This window comes from Diorhabda sublineata, chromosome 10 (genome assembly GCF_026230105.1).
Source record: "Diorhabda sublineata isolate icDioSubl1.1 chromosome 10, icDioSubl1.1, whole genome shotgun sequence".
Classification (NCBI taxonomy): Eukaryota; Metazoa; Arthropoda; class Insecta; order Coleoptera; family Chrysomelidae; genus Diorhabda; species Diorhabda sublineata.
This window is the reverse complement of record NC_079483.1, coordinates 17706242-17729190: the sequence shown is the minus strand read 5'-3', so window position 1 is coordinate 17729190 and position 22949 is coordinate 17706242. Positions and strand designations below refer to the sequence as shown.

The 22949-nt window shown below is 32.6% G+C and overlaps 1 protein-coding gene across 8 annotated transcripts in view; it reads left to right on the top strand.

Moving 5' to 3' along the window:
• Window positions 1-22949, top strand: part of LOC130449337 (uncharacterized protein CG43867) — a 297480-nt gene that overhangs the window by 252661 nt on the left and 21870 nt on the right. For 6 of the 8 annotated variants that reach the window (XM_056787086.1, XM_056787087.1, XM_056787089.1 and 3 more), the window contains one exon: window positions 7818-7880. In XM_056787086.1, the coding sequence (XP_056643064.1) occupies window positions 7818-7880 (63 nt within the window). Of the gene's footprint in view, window positions 1-7817; window positions 7881-11904; window positions 12035-19724; window positions 19781-22949 lie in introns of those variants that run through there. The other 2 variants (XM_056787093.1, XM_056787094.1) reach the window with 2 other exon arrangements.

Here is a 22949-nt window from a genome sequence, read left to right as displayed (position 1 = left end):
ATTTCGATGAGAATTTTTCAAATAACCACGAGATTCGCAGAATTTGATCTACAGTTGACATAAACTTAATCGAATTGTATAAAAATTATATTCTACAAGTTCTATCCGTGAAATCAGCGGAGGCGAAGAAATTTCGGTCCAAAAAAGTGTCAAAACTAAAATTCTCGATTTTTTGAAAAAAAACCTTTATTTGTACCACTTAATTAGATATATTGTTGAAAATTTTGCTTTTTTAATCAACAATTTTGAAAATATGTGATTTTACACTGTATAATTTCGATGAGAATTTTTCAAATAACCACGAGATTCGCAGAATTTCATCTACAGTTGACATAAACTTAATCGAATTGTATAAAAATTATATTCTACAAGTTCTATCCGTGAAATCAGCGGAGGCGAAGAAATTTCGGTCCAAAAAATTGTGAAAACTAAAATTCTCGATTTTTTGAAAGAAAACCTTTATTTGTACCACTTAATTAGATATATTGTTGAAAATTTTGCTTTTTTAATCAACAATTTTGAAAATATGTGATTTTACACTGTATAATTTCGATGAGAATTTTTCAAATAACCACGAGATTCGCAGAATTTGATCTACAGTTGACATAAACTTAATCGAATTGTATAAAAATTATATTCTACAAGTTCTATCCGTGAAATCAGCGGAGGCGAAGAAATTTCGGTCCAAAAAATTGTGAAAACTAAAATTCTCGATTTTTTGAAAGAAAACCTTTATTTGTACCACTTAATTAGATATATTGTTGAAAATTTTGCTTTTTTAATCAACAATTTTGAAAATATGTGATTTTACACTGTATAATTTCGATGAGAATTTTTCAAATAACCACGAGATTCGCAGAATTTGATCTACAGTTGACATAAACTTAATCGAATTGTATAAAAATTATATTCTACAAGTTCTATCCGTGAAATCAGCGGAGGCGAAGAAATTTCGGTCCAAAAAAGTGTCAAAACTAAAATTCTCGATTTTTTGAAAAAAAACCTTTATTTGTACCACTTAATTAGATATATTGTTGAAAATTTTGCTTTTTTAATCAACAATTTTGAAAATATGTGATTTTACACTGTATAATTTCGATGAGAATTTTTCAAATAACCACGAGATTCGCAGAATTTCATCTACAGTTGACATAAACTTAATCGAATTGTATAAAAATTATATTCTACAAGTTCTATCCGTGAAATCAACGGTGGCGACGATATTTCGGTCCAAAAAAGTGTCAAAACTAAAATTCTCGATTTTTTGAAAAAAAACCTTTATTTGTACCACTTAATTAGGTATATTGTTGAAAATTTTGCTTTTTTAATCAACAATTTTGAAAATATGTGATTTTACACTGTATAATTTCGATGAGAATTTTTCAAATAACCACGAGATTCGCAGAATTTGATCTACAGTTGACATAAACTTAATCGAATTGTATAAAAATTATATTCTACAAGTTCTATCCGTGAAATCAACGGTGGCGACAAAATTTCGGTTCAAAAAAGTTTTAAAACTAAAATTTTCGATTTTTTGAAAAAAAACCTCTATTGGCCTACAAAATTTCAGTTTGCTATTTAATAAAAAATGTATGGACTAGGAGATAAAAAGCATAATTTAGAAAAAAACCCGAAAATTTTGCTGGTTTTCTTGTGCAAACAATTCTTTACAACTTTTTGAAAGTTGCAAACTTAGTTCAAATATATCAGACACATATAATGTTTTACGGATTTACGGGAATGTGACAAAAATATGAATAACAACTCTCGTGAAATAATTTGAAAAAAAAATGTACGCTCGGTTTTAGAAAATTAAAATTATATCACATTTTCACTTATAAAAGAAAGTTTCTTGTAACCACCATAGCGACAAGAGCAGTAAATCAAGGACTATTTGTGTTTTCCTTTTGTTCATTGGCGTGGTTTATTCGCAACGCTTAGAATTTAATTTGAAAAAGTTTAAATTCAACGAACAAATTTTTACTCCTCAACAGATAAATAAGTACCTCTTACATTCAGATCCAGGTTGATTTATATAATTCTGGAATTATGTTTTTTTTTCTATCTTGGAAAACAAGCGCTTCCCAACTTTGTTGAGAGTTTTTAATTTTTTTCTCAAGAACTCCGAATGAACCAAAAGAAATTAGGGAAGTGGAGAAGATAGCATTGAACTAAATTTTCCATTATTGAATGAGAATTAGGGGAGAGTGGAAAACGCCGATCGGTAGACAACAAACCATTAAGGATTATTCTAAATCCTATCTTTTACCACATAATTCGATTTCCTTTCCGTAAATTTGGCATAGCGGAAACGCTTATCGGTATTAGAAAGAGTAATAATAAATCAAATCACCGAAATTCATCTTCAGAAACTCCCGTTCATATTAAGAATTTTTTACTTCACAAGATCGAAAGTCTTGAAAGTCATAAGTGATTTGTAAGATTCTTGAAGGAAAGAACTTTCCTTAAACTAATGTTCTTTCCAAAGCGAAATTACGAGGCTGGTCCCAGAAATATTTGACCTGGTTTAGAGACGGCGGTGGTTTGCATAGTCTTTGTTTGGCAGCTATCAATAGTAAACGTTTAAAATGTTTTTATTTGAAAAGTCTTAGTCCAACCAATATAAAAGCTGAACTAGATTCTACTCTGGGTGAAACTGCTCCTTAGTTATCAACAATCAAATATTAGGTAGCAGAGTTTTAACGAGGCCGAACGACCTGCAAAGACCTGCATCAAAGAGGTCGACCAAATGAGGTGACAACTCTAAAAATGTTAAAGAAAATCGAAAAAGCGGTACTGGATGATCGTCGACTGAATGTAAGCGAGCTACCAGATAAAGTAGGCATTTTAAAAAGTGCGGTGCAGCACATATTAACTGAAAATTTCGACTTGAAAGAGCTGTGCGCAAGATGGGTACCGCGCTTGCTCACAATGGAACAAAAACAGCGTCGTGAAGGATGTTTCGATGGAAGAAAACCAAAATTTTTGGCCGATTTATAACCATTGATGAAACGTAACTTTATTACTTCACACACCAAACAAAAGAACAATCAAAACAGTGGATTTAACACGGAGAGCAGGTTCCAAAGAAGGCAAGGCCGTTCCATCTGCAGGCAAGGTCATAGCGTCGGAATTTTGCGATGCCAGTGGGATAATTTTCATTGACTATCTTAAAAAAAACAAAAAACAATCAACGGCGAGTATTATGCGAAGTTGTTGCAACGTTTTAGCGAAGAAATCAAGCAAAAACGACCGCATTTGGTGTTGTTTCATAAAGACAATGCACCAGCTCACACATCCGTTATTGCATTGGCCAAAAAAAGTTGCAATTGCTTCTTCATGCATCCTATTCGTCAGATTCAGTCCCCTCGGATTATTTTCTGCTCTTTGACTTGAAAAAATGGCTCAGTGTGTTATTGATTGGCGATTCTTATTATAAAAATGGTACTTATTGATCATCGCTGGCAAAAGTTGAAAAATAAATCTATGCTATAAAGCTTCTGTCAAAAGTATAGGACATATAAAGCAAGGGGATAAAATGATGAACAATTTGCATAATTTAATTTTGATTGATCATATTTGTTTCATCTGATTAGTATATTGACAATTCTTATTCAAACGCCCTGTGTAACAAACAACGCTATTGTGTATTCTAATTTCGAAAACCGTATGTTTTCCCAAAAATATAATACTATACTTCTTTATTTTACGAGAGTCATGAAAACTGAGTTTTCAGTTGAGCCCAGGGGTAGATCGCAAATCCGTACGTGCCGAGAAACCGAATGTAGATCTTGTTTAAAACAAGAAGTAACATGTGGTTGATATTTCTACTAATTCACCTCTGAAATTGGCGAATAAACGTTCGTAGGTATACAATAAGAAACAACGTTATTATACTTTTTATACAGAGTGTAAAGAAACTTGATTTTAGTGAGTAGAAAAATTCAAAATATAGTTAAAAGATCAAATACAAAGTAAGGCTTATAAATAACGAGACTAACGGTGTAAAATTTGATTTGAATTCTTAACTTTTGTTCAGGAAATGCTTCTTATGAATCTTCCATGCTTAAAACAGTGCTGGAAGTTTTCTTATATCAACACATCAACAAATCTTGTTCATTTGAATGGAGGTTCTACCTAGGGCAACATATATAAATCACACGGCACAAAATAAGGCGAATAATTGGCTGGAAAGATAAACAATGCGATATGAGACAATTCATTTTCTTGGTGGGATTTTCTTATAAATTTCCGCAGAAACTTGAGAGTAGTAATGTTCATTAATAATTAAGTTCCATAACCCGGTAATTTAAAAAAAAAATATCGTGGCTTCGGATTTTGTTTTGCTTATTAGACCTTTTTTTGGCTCTCTTGCTTTTTTTGCATGAATTGACGTTTCGTTTCAGGAAAATAGTGAAAAAACTTTCTGTCGACAATCATACAGTACCGCTTTGAAGATTTTCTTAAAAATTTTTGGAGTTGTCACCTCATTTGGTCAATCACTGCAATCCTGGTCTTCGTAGGTCGTAAGGCCTCGTTTAAAATCTGCTACCCAATATTTTAGTGTTGATAATGAAGAAGCAATCTCATCCAGAGTGGAATCTAGTTCAGCTTTCATATTGGTTGAGTAAATGCCTTTCAAATAAAAGTTTTTTTCATGTATACAAACCCACTGAAAACGTTCATTATTGATGGCTGCCAAATACTTGGCGTCCTCAAACTTTATAGATTGTATACTTTCTAATACAGTTTTATTGTTGAAGCAACTATCGCCATCTCTAGGTTAGGCCAGTACGGACATAGAAATGGATTTTCCTTTCTCTAGCACCATCATTCAATAACCAATTCAAAGACACTACTTCGGCCCACAAAACTGCTGCCTATTTTAGGTAATTTGCTGATATTATCCCATAGATTCTACAAAACGATTAAGCTCATAATTTTTTCTTGTCTTACCTCTTCTTAATATGATTAATGGTTTTCTCTTCTGTTCTATCAAAACCTCCAAATTCATTTTCTGTATCTATAAAACAACGTCCCAGTTTTCATAATTATTTATTTAAATATATAACACTGGGGTTTATATTGTTTGTTCAAGTGTTTAGTTATTTATTTTTCCATAGTAAAGAAGTTTTTCCATTAAAATTTTATTCAGCTTTCGTTTAAAGTATCGTAAACAATATTGTCTATCCATAAATTCTGTTCGGAATTAACCCTAGAGCAATCCAATAATATTTATTTCAGACATTCTCAATAAAATTTCTATTCTTTGCGGGATTTAGAAACAACACGTGTTCGAAAACAATGGTACGCGACTGTCATATGCAGTTCTGATAAATCATACCAGATGGCAGGACGAGGTTTGTACAATATCGAATGAACAAAAAATAGTGAAGAGAAAATTTTTCATATATTTTCATATATCCAGTTGAATGTTATTTATGTTCCATATTTGTAAAAGAATTATGGATATTTATCATCGTGTTTATGTATTTCATTTTCTATTTTGTATATACACTTGTAAGCGGAAAATCGACTCAAGTCGCACGCTCGCGATCAAAAGTATCTAGCAATACAATCCAAAGCTACCATTCTTTTTCTGATTTTGACATGTAAATGCCATTACGCTTAGCTTTATAATGAGTTTTATCTTCTTATTGAGTCGGCTCCACCACCAGTTTCAATGGAAATTATTTATATGTCCGCTCGAACGATTCAGGAATCATTCTCCAGGTCTTCTATGAACTTATCTTCATCTATCGCTACCATGCAGACACACTTTGCTTTCGTCTGAGAAGAGAACGGGAGAACGGAGCCCCATTATTCATCAGTGAAATCGTAGCCGTAGCCAATCGTAGACGTAGACCTGTTCGGTGGATTGGGGCCTGTAGCTGACCTTTTTGCTGGAAATTAGGTACCGCTTGAGCAGCTTTATCAGCTACCATTTACTGATAGAATTATTGTTTTTTGTTAGCGGTAAACTTTGGAAACGACAGACTGACTCATGTTCAGCGCACTGACCACTTCTCGCTAACTCTTGTCGCAATGGGGTACCGCTTGAGCAGCTTTATCACTTGTTGTGTCCATTTACTGGTAGAATTCTCGTTTTTTGTTAGCGGATAGTGGTGGGTTAGTTATTCCTAATTACAGATCATTGTTGGACTGTGAGAGCAAGAAACATTACAAAAATTTATATCATTTTCAAGCTAATGTCATTAGTCTTAAGATTTTACTAAGAAAAAGACAATTTCGTGGTCAGTTTATTTGTTAGTGACTTGCGATTACAGAGATGTCGCCTGAGTCGATTTTTTACTCATAGTATAGAATTCTGCATTCAAGATAACAGATTTTTCATTATTTTGAGAAATCATTTAAGGTTTTTCCGAACGTTATGAATACATCGCACATCCCTTTGAGACCCGTTTTAAATTAAAAAACAAATTTTTATGTTTTCAAGTGCCATAACAAACAAAAAGTCAAACAAATAACGTTCACAGGCGAAGTATTCAAAACAATACGTGGTCTGGCTATTGAATAAAGAGACTGCGCGTCTAAAGGGCGCCCTAGACGGGTGGGCTAAAAAAGACTAATGCGTTGGGTATCTAGATATCTTATCTATGCACGTCCCAAAACACTTTTCCGTCACTATCATAGTATTGGTGCAGTAGCGGTTTGAAACGAACGAGTTTTTTCCTCGTGCCAAAAACCATGTGCAATATCAAGCTCAAATTTCATTAAATTGATAAAACTCCGACTGAGTGCTATAAATTGTTGCAAGAGGCCTGTGGGGACAATTCTCTATCTCGTGCGCGTGTTTTTGAGTGGTGTAAGCGATTTATTGAAGGCCGAGAGAGCACTGAAGTTGACCAACGCCCAGATCGCTGTGTGACTACGGAAACATTGACCAAAATCAACCAAATTGTGCGTGCCGATCTCGAATGAGCATCCGGATGATTGCCGAGGCTATAAAATCCGATAATGAAACGGTTAGACAAATTTTACACACATGACAAAAGTTTGTGCGAAGGTAGTGCCAAAAAATCTCCTAGCCAAAAGCTCTTGCGTCAAAGTGTCTGCTCAGATTTCATTGAAAAGTTAGAAAAAGATTTGCTTTGAAAGGGACCCGATTTGAGCCGATTGAAACGGTAAAGCAAAAAACGGCAGAGCTCCTAAACGCCCTCACCAAAGAAGACTTCCAGCACTGCTTAGATCAATGGAAAAAACGTATGGAAAGGTGTGTGGTGAGGGGATGGGAGTATATTTAAGGCGAATGTAGAATAATTTTTATAATAAAACTCTTTTTCGTAACCAGTCTCGTTATTTAATAGCCAGACCTCGTATACATATTCAATATATACCAGCAATTCTTGAATAATGTATACGCTTTTGCTTTGAAACTCAGTGGGCGAAATTATGCAAACCAAACACTTCACTATTCGATATTTAATACTCAGAATTCAAACTAGGATTGTTAATTTCTAAATATTCTTATTTGGTAACATAATTTCAATAGATATTTCAATTTCTCTTATAATATAACGATTCTTCGATTCGAAAAACGTTATTAATTCCCCGTTTACATAAACACCACCGCTTAAAACATAAAATCCATTTTGGTGTTTGTGTCGACATCTACAACCAGACTCTCGAAGCTTTTACTAACACAGTTTGAACCAACGTTACCAGAGGGCACGCTTTGTATGTTTCTGTAAAACGAAAATATTTGAAATGAAGCGGGTTTAGCTACAAGCTTTATTTTTACGAAAACTTGGAGTTGTTATGAAAGGAAAATTAATGTTTTGTTTTGTTTTCAGCTTTCCGAGTTGGAACAAAGGGTTTTGGAAGCGGAAGGTCGAGCAGAAGAGGCGGAAGACAAAGTAAGTTCACCCCCCAAATATTTGAAATGAGTTTCAAACTAAATCAATTTGATGGATTAGGAAGTTGACAAACTCTCACCTATTAATATCATGAGAAAATGATTAAAACTGATTCCTCGATAATGTAACAAGTGTGGTAGTTTCTTGATACGAGGTGTTTTCAAAAAAAAGCTACTGTGTTGGTATTTTTTATAAAATTTAGTAAAATTATTTAATAGAATTGATTTTTTGAATACAGAATGTTGTAGTTTGAGAAATTACATTTTACATTCATTAATTTTTTTTAATAATTCTTCCCAACGTGGGGCTGTATTAATTCTGAGATCAAACGAAAATTTTGACTCGTTACTCGTGAAAAAATTTAATATTGAAATGTTGAAAATAATGATGATATCGAAGAAAGTTTAATAAATTCGAAAATAAGATCATAGAAACGAAAAGAGAATAAATTAGACAGATACGCGTATAGATAAATTTATTCGGTATAATAGGAAAATGAAATATGAAAACATGTCAAAAGGAAGGAATAATAGATTAAGAAGAGAATATTACAAAAAAAAATGAAAATATGAACTTAGAAGAGGTTATCAAAGCTAGATATTGTTTTTTACATGGTTGATGAAATAGAAGTCATTGAAAAAGTTGAAAAATCGTGCGTGAGCTTGGAAAACTATTAGAATGAAACCCCTGAAATAGAGTTCAGAGACATGACAAAACAAGGATGAAATGTTTGTATTGTTGTAAAAAACAGTTCAATGCTTTCACTCCTTTGGCGCCAAAATGTCAGAAGAATAGTCAGAATCCAAAAACGCTTCAATAACAATAAAATCAACAACCAACACCGTGTTTGAACCTCAATAAATCCAGGACGTGTCATTTGCGGTCAAGAATAATTATGAGGCGTTTATTAAATTTAAATTAAATCGTACAAATATCGTCCACATACAAACTCCTACAAAGTGACTATTGTGGAGGATTGAAGACTTCTGGAGAAACGTCAGCAACTCTGCAATTTCCTATCCATCTTGCATTCCCTTTAACAAATAATGTTCACGGGTCGGAAGACCATCTGCCTTATTTATTCTTGCGCCTTATAATAAAATAAAACATGTCGTCTATCTCAGAAATCTCTATTTTCAAAAAAACGCCCCAATTTTACAAATCCCTCGTTCTAATTGGCCCAAAACAAGACAAAACGTTGTATGAGCTCTAATTGACAACATTGGCAACGGTGCAATGAAGTTTGTTTGCTTTAACAGTATATAAACAGAGTCGGTATACCCTTTATTAAAAATTAGATACTAAAATATATGCACCCCTTAGTTTTGCTTCCAGTACTAAACAACGGAATATATTTTATACGTAACGGTCTGAAATTTTTTTTCATTCATGTGGTTTAGTATGAAAATATTTGACGTACTCTAAAAAATGGTTCAGATTTTGTTTGTAGCCACTCGAATATACTTCCGATCATAATATAAACACGTTCTTTGAGGTCATAAGTTTTCATAGTTTCAATAGTATCGAGTGCGATAAATATGAAATTCGTGTATTGGTGAGAAATTATTGGAAACAGAAGTTTGAAGCAGCCGTGGTAGCAAGGAAAATATGTGAAATTGAAGGGGAAAACACAATAATGATTGTACGGCACAGCGTTGGTTTAATAAGGGTATCTACCTGGGTGGGATATTGAGGCTACAAGGAAAGAAATAGAAAACAAATCTAGTACCAAAATTCGCCAATTATCAAACTTTTTTGACCTTCTAAAAACCATTATTTAAGATTTATGAAAATTGTCGAATAGTGCCACACAAATTGATCTATATTCAAGCAAAAACCATCGACTAAAGGTGTTCTACCAAAAGATGATTATTAGCCGAAATCTCACTTGTGATAAGAAGGATTTATCCCGAACAGGAAATCAGTAGTTAAACAAAGGACAATTACCAGAACTTGGCGCAAACAGAGGTCGACTCGAGCTGAAAGTCTTGCTGAGTTATGAAGGTTTAGTGTACTTCGAAATCATTTCAGACGGTCGAGTACATAGTGGACATCTGATGCGACTTTATTAGATTTTATCACATAAATATTCAGATTTAGTAAACCAAAAGCGGGTTCTCTTATAATAAGACTTCTAAACTACATACTGCGAAAATTGCGCGGAATAGGATCGATGAACTTGGTGGTATTGAAGCCCTTCTACATGAAGCATTTGATCCGTACCTTGCATCGTCAGCTTACTATTTATTTACTTCCATGATCGCATGAGAAAAATTTGAATCCAAAGGAGCATCTAATCCCAAAGAATGGTTTTACCAAGGTATCAAAGAGCTTGCAGACGATGCATACGATGGGCTATACTTCGAATATTAAGGCTCTTTTTGCATGCTTATTAAATAAACGAAGCGAATAATGGAAACCGACATTAGATCCTGTATTCCCACTGCCAGTGGGACCAAAAAAATTACGACATTATGAAATAAAATGTCACAAACAATCGAATAATTCTTACAATAATCAAATTGTATCTGCACAGTAACTTCCCGAGCTTCGAGAATGGGAATTCTTCCAAGTCGCTTTGGAATAGCTTGATTAAAAACTCAGTGAAGTCGCCCCAGTTAAATAATCCACCTATCTTCCGATTCACGCTTTTGCGGCACCATTCTTCTTCTTCTTTTAATGCTTATCCATTAATGGATGTTCGCGACCACATTTTTCATGGCTTCTCTATCTCTAGCGATATGGATCAATGTCTGAATATCTTGTATACCCGTCCACTGCCTCACGTTCCGTAACCATGACACCCTCTTCCGTCCTCAAGGTTGTATATATATTGCGGCACCATTAGTTATCTGGAATATAAGAATAAATTCTGCGCGCTATTTTCATGATTCATGTGTGTGAAATATTGTGTAGTATGGATGTTTTTAACCTGATAAATATCAAGAGATTCAAGTTCCCAGATGTCGGAAATTGCCACAAATAATTGAATTGGTTGACTTCTTGTTTGACTTTTTGAACTAGAATTATGAATGAAACGAAAAGTTTTAATTTGGAGTGAATGGTTTTAGGAGAAAGACATACTGTCATTACCATTTTTGTCCACGTTTTTATTTATTCAATGTTTGGGAACATTGGGAACGGTCTGTTGATGTTGTTAAGAAGACTGATAAAAGGATCCTCTAATTTTGTAAATGGTACGTTGTCGTAAGCTTTTTGTAAGTCAATGAAAAACGTGTGGCCCTATTTCTTTCTAGTTTTTTCTCTATGTGCTTGTTTTAGGCAAAACCTCTTCTTGATTTTTGTATTCCGTTCCTAATAGATCTTTCATCATTCTTCCACATATTCTACTTATGGTATTAGTTATGTCTATAGTTGTTACAGTCTAATTTGTCACCTTTCTTGGGTATCGATGTTATAAAGGCCATTTTCCATTCTTCTAGTTTATTTTTCATTTTGTAAATAGATGATCCAGAGGGGAACACAGCTTTTCAGCTCAATTTTTGAGTAGCTCTTCCTGGTTCTGCTGCTAGAACCTTCTGTTAGAAGGTTTGTGTGGTGTTCAATTCCTTTGTCGGAATTAACTGCTAAAATTGTTGAGTGTTTTTCATAAGTTTTTACATTTTTAATAAATCTCCAAGCCTCGATACATCTTCTTTCCCCAAAATATGTCTTAACCTGATATATCGGATCCCGTTATTTCTTTTCTACTTTGCTCTTTTATTCTTTGTATTTTTTGTTCAGTGTACTTTCTCATGTCTTTGGTGTCCAGCCATTTTTCGTTATGACTTTTACAAATTGATGAATAAACTACACATTGATTTGAAGATGAATTTTTTATTGATGTACTTTAAAAAATTGTTTTAAAAAGATTATTATGGTCTAATCCAGACCTGTTAAATCGACAAAGAGCATGGAGTTGAGAGGTTGCTATGCAACCGTTTCTAACTTTCGCTATCGTGCGTTTATTGATTATTTTTCGTCTCGACGCTGCTGGCGGTCATGGCGTCTTTCAGCTGACAGAAAAACAAGAGTAGCGCCAGCGATTTTTGTTTCTACTTTTATGTTGTTTTTCTCTGTTTTGTTATAACCGTGTTTATGATGAAAAAATTATTACAGTGTTTATTATTCTGGTGGGCCAATTTTTGAAACATGTAAGTCGTTTATGTTCTCTCGTAGAAATTGCTTTATTAAATCGGATTGTTTTTCAATCAAAAGTTTTGTTTTCCATTGATATTTACCAGATTTTTTATTCGAAATAGTTTTATTATATAGTTAACACGTAGTTGTACATAATATACGATGAAATATCGATGTTTGCATTAACAATTTAAAAGTTTCGAGAATGTGCAAAGAAAGGCATCCCGTCACAAAGTAATTCCATTTAGATCTTATAGTTTCAGCTTCAATTTAATATTAACAGAGAAATCTATACTATATGAAGACAACTAGCATATTTGATTAAATAATAATAACAAAAAGTAACGACAAATTTCATTATTTATTAGAAAATTAATATTTAATGACACTCGACATATGCATAGATTAACTACAGATGTCACTGTAACGAAATAAATAAACATACTACAGTTTTAAAGGGAAATTATTCAATCGAAATCTTGTAGATATCGCTAAATTAAGTTTTCACGGTTTTTATACACTGAGAGTTATCAATGATTGTTTATTTACGTAATAATGTAAGAAAATATTTTTTTGAGCAGCAGTTCTAAAAACACCAAGGCAAATCTGAATAAAAGCCTACATAACCTCAATCCTACATTTTGTGCTGAAAGCTCATGAAGCTCAATCATGTATCTGGTGCTCTTGGGGCAGGGAAAAAACGCGATTTGGAACAGAACAGAACAGAACAGCTTCCTAGTTTGTCTGCAATATTGAGATACAATAGCTGGGTCCTAATGAGATTATAGCTCAGTAGTGTCTTCTGCATCTGGCCATTTTGCAACATGATTTTCTTCATATGGAATATTATAGGCACTTGTTAAAGCATGACACAAGTTTTTTATGTCTTCGTCATACAATTTTGTCGCCTTGTTTTCAACCGTGTTCTTTCAAATCGTCATCATCGTCATAGATGTATTAGTCCTCGTGGGATTTGCGGAAATTCCAAGAGAACTAATTGTAAAGTTACGGTTTTGCTTAACCTACTCTTCGATTGCTTAAACTGATTCATCAGTAACCAAACAGGAGCGTCCAGATCGCTCTCAATCTTGTACTTGATCTGTCTGATCAATCTTCTAACCATTGAATCACTCACTGACAGATTTGCTGATTAATTTTTACTTGGTTTGACTTTCTTTATAACTATAAAACGAATCACAGATCTGATTTAAGAAGCAACAGCATTTTCAATTAAGATTGACATTAAAACACGTTGATTTCGTTCTTGACTGATTGTTATCTGTGGCTCAATCAATTTAGAAATGACTCCAATTTCTATTTTAAGTAGTTGTCCTTATTCAAAATTTTCCTAAAATTCATATCCATCATATTCTCACAAGACTCGTATAAAATTTGAACAATCTAGCGATAAAATGTTCCAAGTCTTATGATATGTCTAGATGATAAGGAAAATAAATGTTACCAGAATTTAATTTTGAATTATGTCGTGCATGCACTGTGATTTCATAAGAAATATTACCGTTTTGGAAATAAAAGTATTATAACAATGAGAAACCTCTGAGTTTTCAGCTTGGCGATATTCCAATAGATTTCACAAAGTCAGAACTTACTTGACAGCTTTATCCGGGTCGTACCTTTTAAAATAAAAAAAAAAAACTTCACAAAACAACTTTTGTGTTTGATATGCTTTTATTTATTGTTTGTCTAGACCATATTCTACTACATTTTTATGTAATACTGAATTTAATTAAAGATGAAATTAAATCCAATAAGAAGTCTGGCAAATTTGAGCATCTAGTTCTATGCAAACAAATCCAAGAGATGAATGGTGAGATTTTTGTGGTGGAATAGCATGTCTTTCCACCTGTTTTTCTTATTTAGAACGTTTTTACACAAACTAAATGACTTCTGATCGAAAATTGATCCCAGATCAATGAGATTCAGTCCAATAGGGTAGAAATAGTTTTATACAGAGTTTGATAGAAGCTTTAAGCAGTTTTTCATCAAATAACTACAAATAAATTAATAATTTTTTCCAATAACATCAGACAAATAGATTCCAATAGCTTTTCATTATATTAAGTAGCTTATATATGTATAATAATAGCTTCAAAAAGTTTCCCACAAGCTTCAAACAGTTTCAGATCCCTTTAAGTGATTGACGTGGTTCATTAGAGCTACAATTGGTTCTAACAAGTTTTCAAATAGCTCAAAATAACTACAAGGCTGTCCAAAAGGTTTCCAATACCACCAAATAGCTTCAAAATAGCTACAATAATTTGAGGGAACTCAAATAATTTGGGATCAATAATAAGTACAATTAGCTTTAATAAGTTTTTTAGTAGCTTATAATAGCTAAAATTAGCTTCGAAAAATCTCCTGCTTCCTTTAGACAATTTCAAGTAGCTTCAAATAGGCCGTAATTTTTTCCAAAAGCTTTGAATAGTTTCTTATAGCTACAATTAATATTTACACAGTTTCCAATAGCTTTGAATAAAGTAATAATTTTTTGCAATAACATCAAAAAATAGATTCAAATAGCTCTTCATTATCTCAAATAGCTCCCAATCAATAATAATAGCTTCAAAAAGTTTCCCACGAGCTTCAAATAGTTTTGAATCTCTTTAACTGGCTTGATATCGTCATTAAAGCTACAATTAGTTCTAAAAAGTTTTCAAATAGCTCAAAATAACTACAGGGCTGTCCAAAAGGTTCCCAATACTACCAAATAGCTTCAAAATAGCTACAAATAGGTACAAAAAGTTTCTGGATAAATTAAAATGCTTTTCAAAAGCTTCAAACAATTTTAAATGATTTAAAGGGACTCAAATACTTTGAAAATATTACCACTACAAATAGATTTAAAAAATTTATCCAATCCCTTTATGGGGTCAATAATAAGTACAATTAGCTTTAATAAGTTTTTAAGTAACTTAAAAAAGCTCATAATAGCTAAAATTAGCTTCGAAAATCTCCTGCTTCCTTTAGACAGCTTCAAGGAGCTTCAAATAGGCCTCAATATTTTATCCAAACGCTTTGAATAGCTTCTTATAGCTACAGTTGGCATTTAAACAGTTGTAAATAACTTCAAATAGGTATCTTTCAAAATATATAGCTTTCTCTATAGCTACAATTAGCTGTGACATGCTTTCAATTATCTCAATGTAAGCACAAATCACTCCAAAAATTTTTTCGATAACAGAAAATATACAAAATAGCTTTCTACTGGCTGTAAATAACTATAATAGCTATAAATAGTCCATTAAGATTTGCAGTCACTTAAAATTCCTCTCTAAAAGCCTCAAATAGAAGTAGTACTAGCACTAACTACAAATAGTACCCAAAAGGTTATACAATTTCCTTAAATAGTTCATAATAAACACAATAAGCTTTAACAAGTTTTTTCTTAACTTATAATCGCTTCAAATCAAGTATAACAGCTTCGAAAAATGTCTTGATAAGCTTAAACAGTTTCAAATAGCTTCAAACAGGCAGTATTATCGTTCAATTGTTTAAAGTAGTTCTTATAGCTACAATCAGATGTAACATGTAACAATTTTCTCAATATAATCATGAAAATATACAAAATAGCTCTCTACAACCCTTAAATAAGTCATAACAGCTGAAAATAACTTTACAAAGATTGTAAATAATTTAAAATTGCTTTCGAAATGCTGCAAATAGCTTAGACATTTATTTAATACTTTGAAATAGTTCATAATAGATATAATAAGCTTCTTCAAGCTTCCCAGTAGCTTTAAGAATCTCGAAATAGCTTCATAAATTCCCCAGTAGCTTCAATATACTAAAATATTGCTACAGTTAAGTTCCAAAAAAATTCCCAATAGCTTCAAATATCCACAGATAGCTTTCTAACCTCTTAAAATATCTAGCTGCTATTATATTCAACAAGTTTTTCAATAGTGGAGCCATAGCTACAAATGGCTCCAGAAAGATTTAGAATAGCTTCAAAATCGCTACAAACACCTCAAAAAAGGTTTCCAATAACTCCTAACAGATTCGTTAGAATATTATTCAGGTTTACTTGGGACGTTCGTGAAAGTGAGGCTTTTAAGACCTGCTCTATTTTTGGTACACAAACACTAGTATTGGTAAAGCTGAAATTTTTTTATTTCAATATATTCTCAATGGTCAACAGTCTTCGTATTAGCTAACACCCCCTCGTAACTATGAAAGTTCAGCATTCAATATCGAAGCTTCTGTTTTAAATCCCCTGAATGGAAATTTTAATCTTCCGTGCATTGCGCTTTTTGTGTCTTTTGTCTTTGTTTATTACGCATTCATCCCAAAATAGAATAGGGTTTCACTTATGATGATTAGACACAGTTCAGTGAATCACTATTCTTTTCCCTTTTTTGCGCTTACGCATATATACCGTCAGTATATATAATATGTAGGTCTTGCTTCTCTTTTATGCGTCAATCGTAACAATGGGCATTGAGCAGGTCTAAAATGGGGTGCGTAACTTCGTACTAAACTCCCCTTTCAAATATTTGGGTTGAGAATTAAATGACTCATCATCACTTTATTCAACAATAAATAATATCAACGTTTTGTTACTACGTTTAATGTTGAGTTTTTTAAAATGATCGAATATCAATAATAAAACGTTTTTTAGTTGAATAATTAACAAAAATTGGTGTCTACTAGTAGTAATTTTTTGAAGAAACTCAGGTTACTGAAGAAGACAGTTCTGTTTTGTTACACTAAGGCCGTACGTGTGACAGTTCCCATAGAAATGCTGAAACATGGTAAATTTTGTTGTACAAACATGAAAAAATCTATATAAAAATCAAAAAACCTAAAAAAAATATTTAGCCTTCTTCCGAGCTTTTATTGAAACGTTGAGCTCCAGCTCTAATACTAATAATGATATAAGTGCGTTTCGTTTCTGTTTTTTTGCACGTCTGTTTTCTGGAATTCTCTCGACAAATCTGCCCAACTTCATTCACATTCTCTAGCGCATTCCATCACATACTAGTTCTCTAATATCCAGCAAAGTTATCCAGAGTTATCAAGTTGCATTCCTAAAGAGTGGATACATAATATATCTTCAATTTATAGGAGGACCGGAAAGTGGTCTATTCTGCAAATATCAATATTTGATTGTCATTTAGCCGCTCCTTATACACCCCAAGTCGCGTAGAAGACCTTTTGAGGTTATAATAACTCGTATATAATCGTCTCGATTTTAGATCTCTTTTAATGAAGAATCAGTGTTAAGAAACACTGACGTTTGAACCTATTTCGATCAAAATATGATTTGAAATTGCATAATTATATCAATTAATAGGTTACCTACATCGAGAATAACAAAAAATTGTCTTAACCAAACCTAATATAAAGACTAACAGATGGCGTTGCCATTGTCAAATCCATATGACGTTTATGAAGTACCAACTTTCAAAATATCATATGTCAAATTTCGTGACATTTCGATTAGTTAGAAAAAAGTGACAGTCACTTAAGTAAAACAATTTCGCGTGTTAATTTATCATTGCTTCTTGTTAAAAAAAATATTGTACATCCTCAGCAATGGCTCCAAAAGTGTTATTAAGACTCTGGTTCATCTAAAAGAACCATGTGTTATTGGTGGGTTGAGTTGAAATGTGGTTGTACAGTCACCTATGATGGTGAACGTTCTGGTCGTCCAATTGAGGTGGTTACTCCAAAAAACTCCACAAATTGGTTATTTATAATCGTAACTTAAAATTGTGTGAGACAGCTTGGGCCGTGAAGATATCAGAAGGCAGTGTCTTTACAATTATGCATTATACATTTGACCATGAGGAAGCTTTTTCAATGTGGGTGCCACGTTTACTCACAGTCGATCAGATACAACAACGTGTTAATGATTCAGAACAGTGTTTGGCTATGTTTATACGTAATGAATTAGATTTTATGTGTCGATATGTGATAATTGATGAAACATGGATCCATCACTTCACTCCGGAATCAAAACGATCATCATCTGAGTGATCTGCAGCCAGTGAACCACGCCCGAAGCGTATAAATACACAACTGGCAGCTAGGAAGGTTATGGCTTCAGTATTTTGGAATGCGCGTGGAATATTGTTCATAGACTATCTCCAGAAGGGAGAGATAATCAATATCGAATATTACATAGAGTTGTTTAATCGTTTGAATCCAAAAATCAAGGAAAAACAACCTCATATGTTCAAGAAAAACCCACTTTCTTTCCAAAACAATGCACCGATTCACAAATCGATGGTAACGTTAAATGGAACGAATTAGTTGCTTTCTCATCCACTGTATAGTCCAGATCTGGCTTCTGGCTAATCGTTGATCTAAAAAAATTCTCGCAGGTAAGAAATTCAGCTCAAATAAAGAATCAGTTGCTGAAGCTGAACCCTTTCTTGAGACAGAAGACAAATCCTTCTACAAGCACGGCATCGAGAAGTTAGAGAAGCGTTGAATTAATTGTATTCCTCTTGAATAAAAAAAGTTTTTCTTAGTTATTCACACGAATTATAAGTGATGTGTTAGATTATTGAATTATTGCAAAAAAATGAAAGTGAGAATATAACTCAAATATAAAAAGTTTCAATTCAGAATTGAAATCGGACAAAAAATAAAATCGATTTTCTTGATGTAATATTATATAAAATTAATAATTACATTAAAAGAGAATGGTATACAAAACCAACTTGGTCCCCTAGATATTTAAAATTCAATGCTTGTCGTCCTTTGTCACGAAAAAATCAGTGATTATAAGTTTCAGATCCTGAATTCAGATGCTTAGCTATTGAAAAAGCAAAAACTACATTAAAAGAAAATAATTATCTTGAAAAATATATAATTTTTACTCACCATCTGTACAAAGGCTTTCGCAACAACTATCTAATTATTTCAATAAATACGATATTAGTGTAAGTCATAAAAGACAGAATACATTATCGAAATATTTCACTGAACTATAATCTAAAACAATCAAAAAAAAAAGAAAAAATGTGATTTATCATAAACCTTGCAATAATTGCGACGCTATTTACATAGGACAGACATCTCAGTATTTCGAACGTAGATTAAAAGATCATTAATACTTTAAAAAAATTAAACTGCATTAACAATTATTGATACGAAATCAAATACAAAAACAGAATCTTTGGAAATGGTTCACATACAAACAAACGAAAAAGCTAATAATGATTAAAAAATTTGGGGAAAATTTATTTTTCTATCTATAGTTAAGACGATTTATATTAAAACTATATAAAAATAGTCTTGGAAGTAAAAATTTTTGTATATGATTTTTATTGTTTGAAAAATAAGCTCCCGGATTTTTTTGATTTATTCATTCGTTCAAATCATAATCACCGATTAGCCATTGGATTTCTATAATAATCGACATAACGTTTGTTAGTTCATGGACGATGACCGTGGATCCCTGCACCAGATAGCGTATATATACATTTGGGGAAGTTTAGTGACGGCAGGCGCCGAGACATAACGGCGGCGTCCGCGTCTCCTCCTCCGACGCCGCACTGCATGAACGGATTAAAACGGTTTCCAACCACTCTCGCATCTACTACTTACACAATAACAGTTAGTGAAAACGTGACATCGCGCCAGATACGAATCGTTTTTAGTTTCTGTTTACTTCTTTCTATTCATCATTTTCATTTTATTTTCATTTTTTTCATTCGGGTGGAATAACTCAACTTGGTGCTGGTCAGTTTTATTTTTGTTGACAGTGAATAACATTAGCGGAAAGATGGGTAGGTTGTAAAAACACATTTTATGGTGTTTACTATACATTATTTGGAATTTTTTTATTAGGAAAAATGTAGTTTCATATATAATAATAGACTATTATTCTAGATTTTCAAAATGAAAGTTGTGGAACCATTTGCAACGCGGCTTTTTTCAAATTTTTAGGCTCTTATGCATACACTATTTTTTGCTCATTATTTTACCATTTTTTCTGTTTACTTAATGAATATATTCCTAATTCGCAAACAATATTCGCTATAATTAATGATTGAGGCTAAAGTCAGCTTTTTTAACCGAAAAAATACATTTTAAGTACGCGTTTCAAGTTTGAGGAGGATTTGGGATGTTTCAGTTCCTCAATATTCAAATTTATTTAAAAAAAATTCGAGAGGTAATTACTAGTATTTAACAATATTAAATTCACTTTCCTTTCCTATGTATCTCCCCCAAAAAGTACTGACTGAAATTAAGTTTAAATATTTTATTATCAAATTTAAATAAAGATAACTGTTTCATGAACATTAAAAGGTGGTAGGATGTGACATCATTTTCGATGTCTAATTGTGTTTATTTCGAACCATTCTTTAATTTTAAAGTTTTTATTTGTACCAATTGATTTGGTTAAAATAAATTTTCATATCTCGTACGAGATTTCAGGCTACGGTTCATCTCTTTCTTGTCCGCTGTTAATCTTTTCATTTTATCTAACGCTTTTCTTATCCCTTTCTTATTAATATTCTTTTTTTCTCTTGACATTACTTCCATAATATTTGATTCATCTCAATTATGTTCATCTTGGCATCCTTCTTTTTCAATAATAAATTTTCACGTACACATACTATAATCTTTATTGTATTGTGGATTTCTATGTGCCAATATGGTTCTGTTAAGAATGCAGCATAGCATGTTTTCTTTATGTAAAAAGCAAGCACAAGAGGATAAAACCTGTTACATTCGAGTATTTCGAGTGGAACCTGCCGGATGGAGATACCTGTAAATCTTGATCCTGATCTGTAGGTTGTAGAGTTCAGAAAAGACGTGCCTTGGTAGCTGCTTCCACAGATTTGCACAATTGACGTTCTGGGCGTCTGCAGGCCAACTCTGCCTGTCGATTAGATCCACTCTAAGTCGGATTATGTTGTACAGCTCGAAAGTGCATCTGCCGTAGTAGTATCGGCATAAACTCGTTGACTAATTCTACTTATTTGTTATTTTTTTTCTTTATTCTTTATTTTTCTTAATAAGCACTTCCGTTTTCGTGTTTTCTATTTCTTTATTCCATATATTCACTAGTTTCTGCAACTTATTTCTGGTACTTGCCATTAAAGCCATTAACTAATATAAATAATAGTTATAATAGTAAGCAAGTTTTTGTTTTATCCTCCTCTAGAGACTTCCATACTTTTGTTCTTCATACTATATAGAAGGCTTCTCTTAGATCAATAAATATTGAAAATATTCCTTCTTGTTCCTATAGTTAGAAACCCCTTATGAAAGTTTACATTTCCAGTCACTGGAACAAGAAGTTTTTCAACTTTCATTCTAAACCAATTTTAAAAATATAAATTATATAGACAACAGTCACCTGTCACCTGTATATTTCGTATTTTTGTTCATTCAAAATCATCATAGATATTCAATAAATTGTAAAACAACGAAATAATTTTATTTTAAGGAATTAGACCTTTATCAGTGATTGACGTCATCTCACTATGATATCATTTGTTGAGACGGGCAGTCTCGTAATGAATCAGTAAAAAAATTCTTAGAAATCAAATACGCAAAACGAGGTTGTGATATTTCTCTACTTCGGTATTAAATTCTTGGGGATTCCACCAGTTCTATGGGGTATATAATTAATTATTCATTCATTCAAATTTTGTTTTGTTTCAATTATATCCATTTAACTCTTCCTCAGTTTCTTTTTGGTTTCACGTAAAAAATAATGTTTAATTAACACCAGAAATTAATTTTTTCTACATATATTACTAATTTTGAAAGATAACATCAGAAATATGTCAAAAAATAACAATATACTGACCATAGCAAAAGTTTTAAAAGTACTTTTTCAATTAAATTAACCTCGTATATTTGAAGACGATATTTCTATTAAAAAAAAATAAAAAAACGCGTCTGTATGTTCATTTTTTAGTAGTAGCACTTTCTTATTTTTTTTTCTATGATTATTTTTTTTTTGAATTCACGTTTTCCCAATTCTTTGAGGCCACGAACAGAATAAGTATTTAATTTGCGGTCAATGTCGATAGCACATAACAAAGAGGTTACCTCCTATGCTCAATAAAGCTAAGACCACTGTCTATTGAATTATAAAAAGATTATGCAGCCAATCTTTCTCGAGAACATGCCGCTTAAGATGTTGTTCGTGGGTCCTACAACACGGGAGTCAGATGACAGAATTGCAATCAAATCTTTATTCAGTTGCTACTGGAGTATGGACGGAATGACAGATACCGAACGTCATCCATGCGAATTGCTGTGGAAGGGAATGGCAACTTGTCCTTGAACGCACCAATCACATTGAAGCATCCTTGTAGGTCGCACAGCAAGCATTTATGTAAAAAATTTTTCAAAAGAATGAATATAAATCTCAAGGATAGCATCTCTCTAATTCTCGCGTTCAGTTCTGTTCCATACTCATGCTTTTCTATTATTATTATTAGTCTTGATCATTTCTTATGATTTAAAAGAAGTCCTTACTCAAAAATAATACTTAGAATCGTTTCGTGCAACTTTTGGTAATGAAGCATCATCAGAGAAGACTGTTTTCAATTGGTTCGCAGAATTTCGTCATGGTTGTACGTCCGTCAGTGATGAATATCAATAAGGTCGACGAAAACCGATTGTCATTCCAATATACATCGATGCTGTGTACCACATGTCTACAATACAATCGATTTAGCACAGTTCCCTAAGACAGGATATCGATTCAAGCAATCATTTCATTCCCATGTCTTCTATTTCTTCAGCTCAGAAAAGCACTGGACGTGGTACCTCGTAGCCACCGAGCAGATATAGTTGCAAAGGATGCTATCAATATTATTGTCTATAGCATTGTCCAAATGGTTGCAACATCGATGTTAGATTCTAATGAATATAAAAAAAACACCAAAGTGAAGTCTCTCATTTTCAAATCCCCCGCACGATATGTTTTAG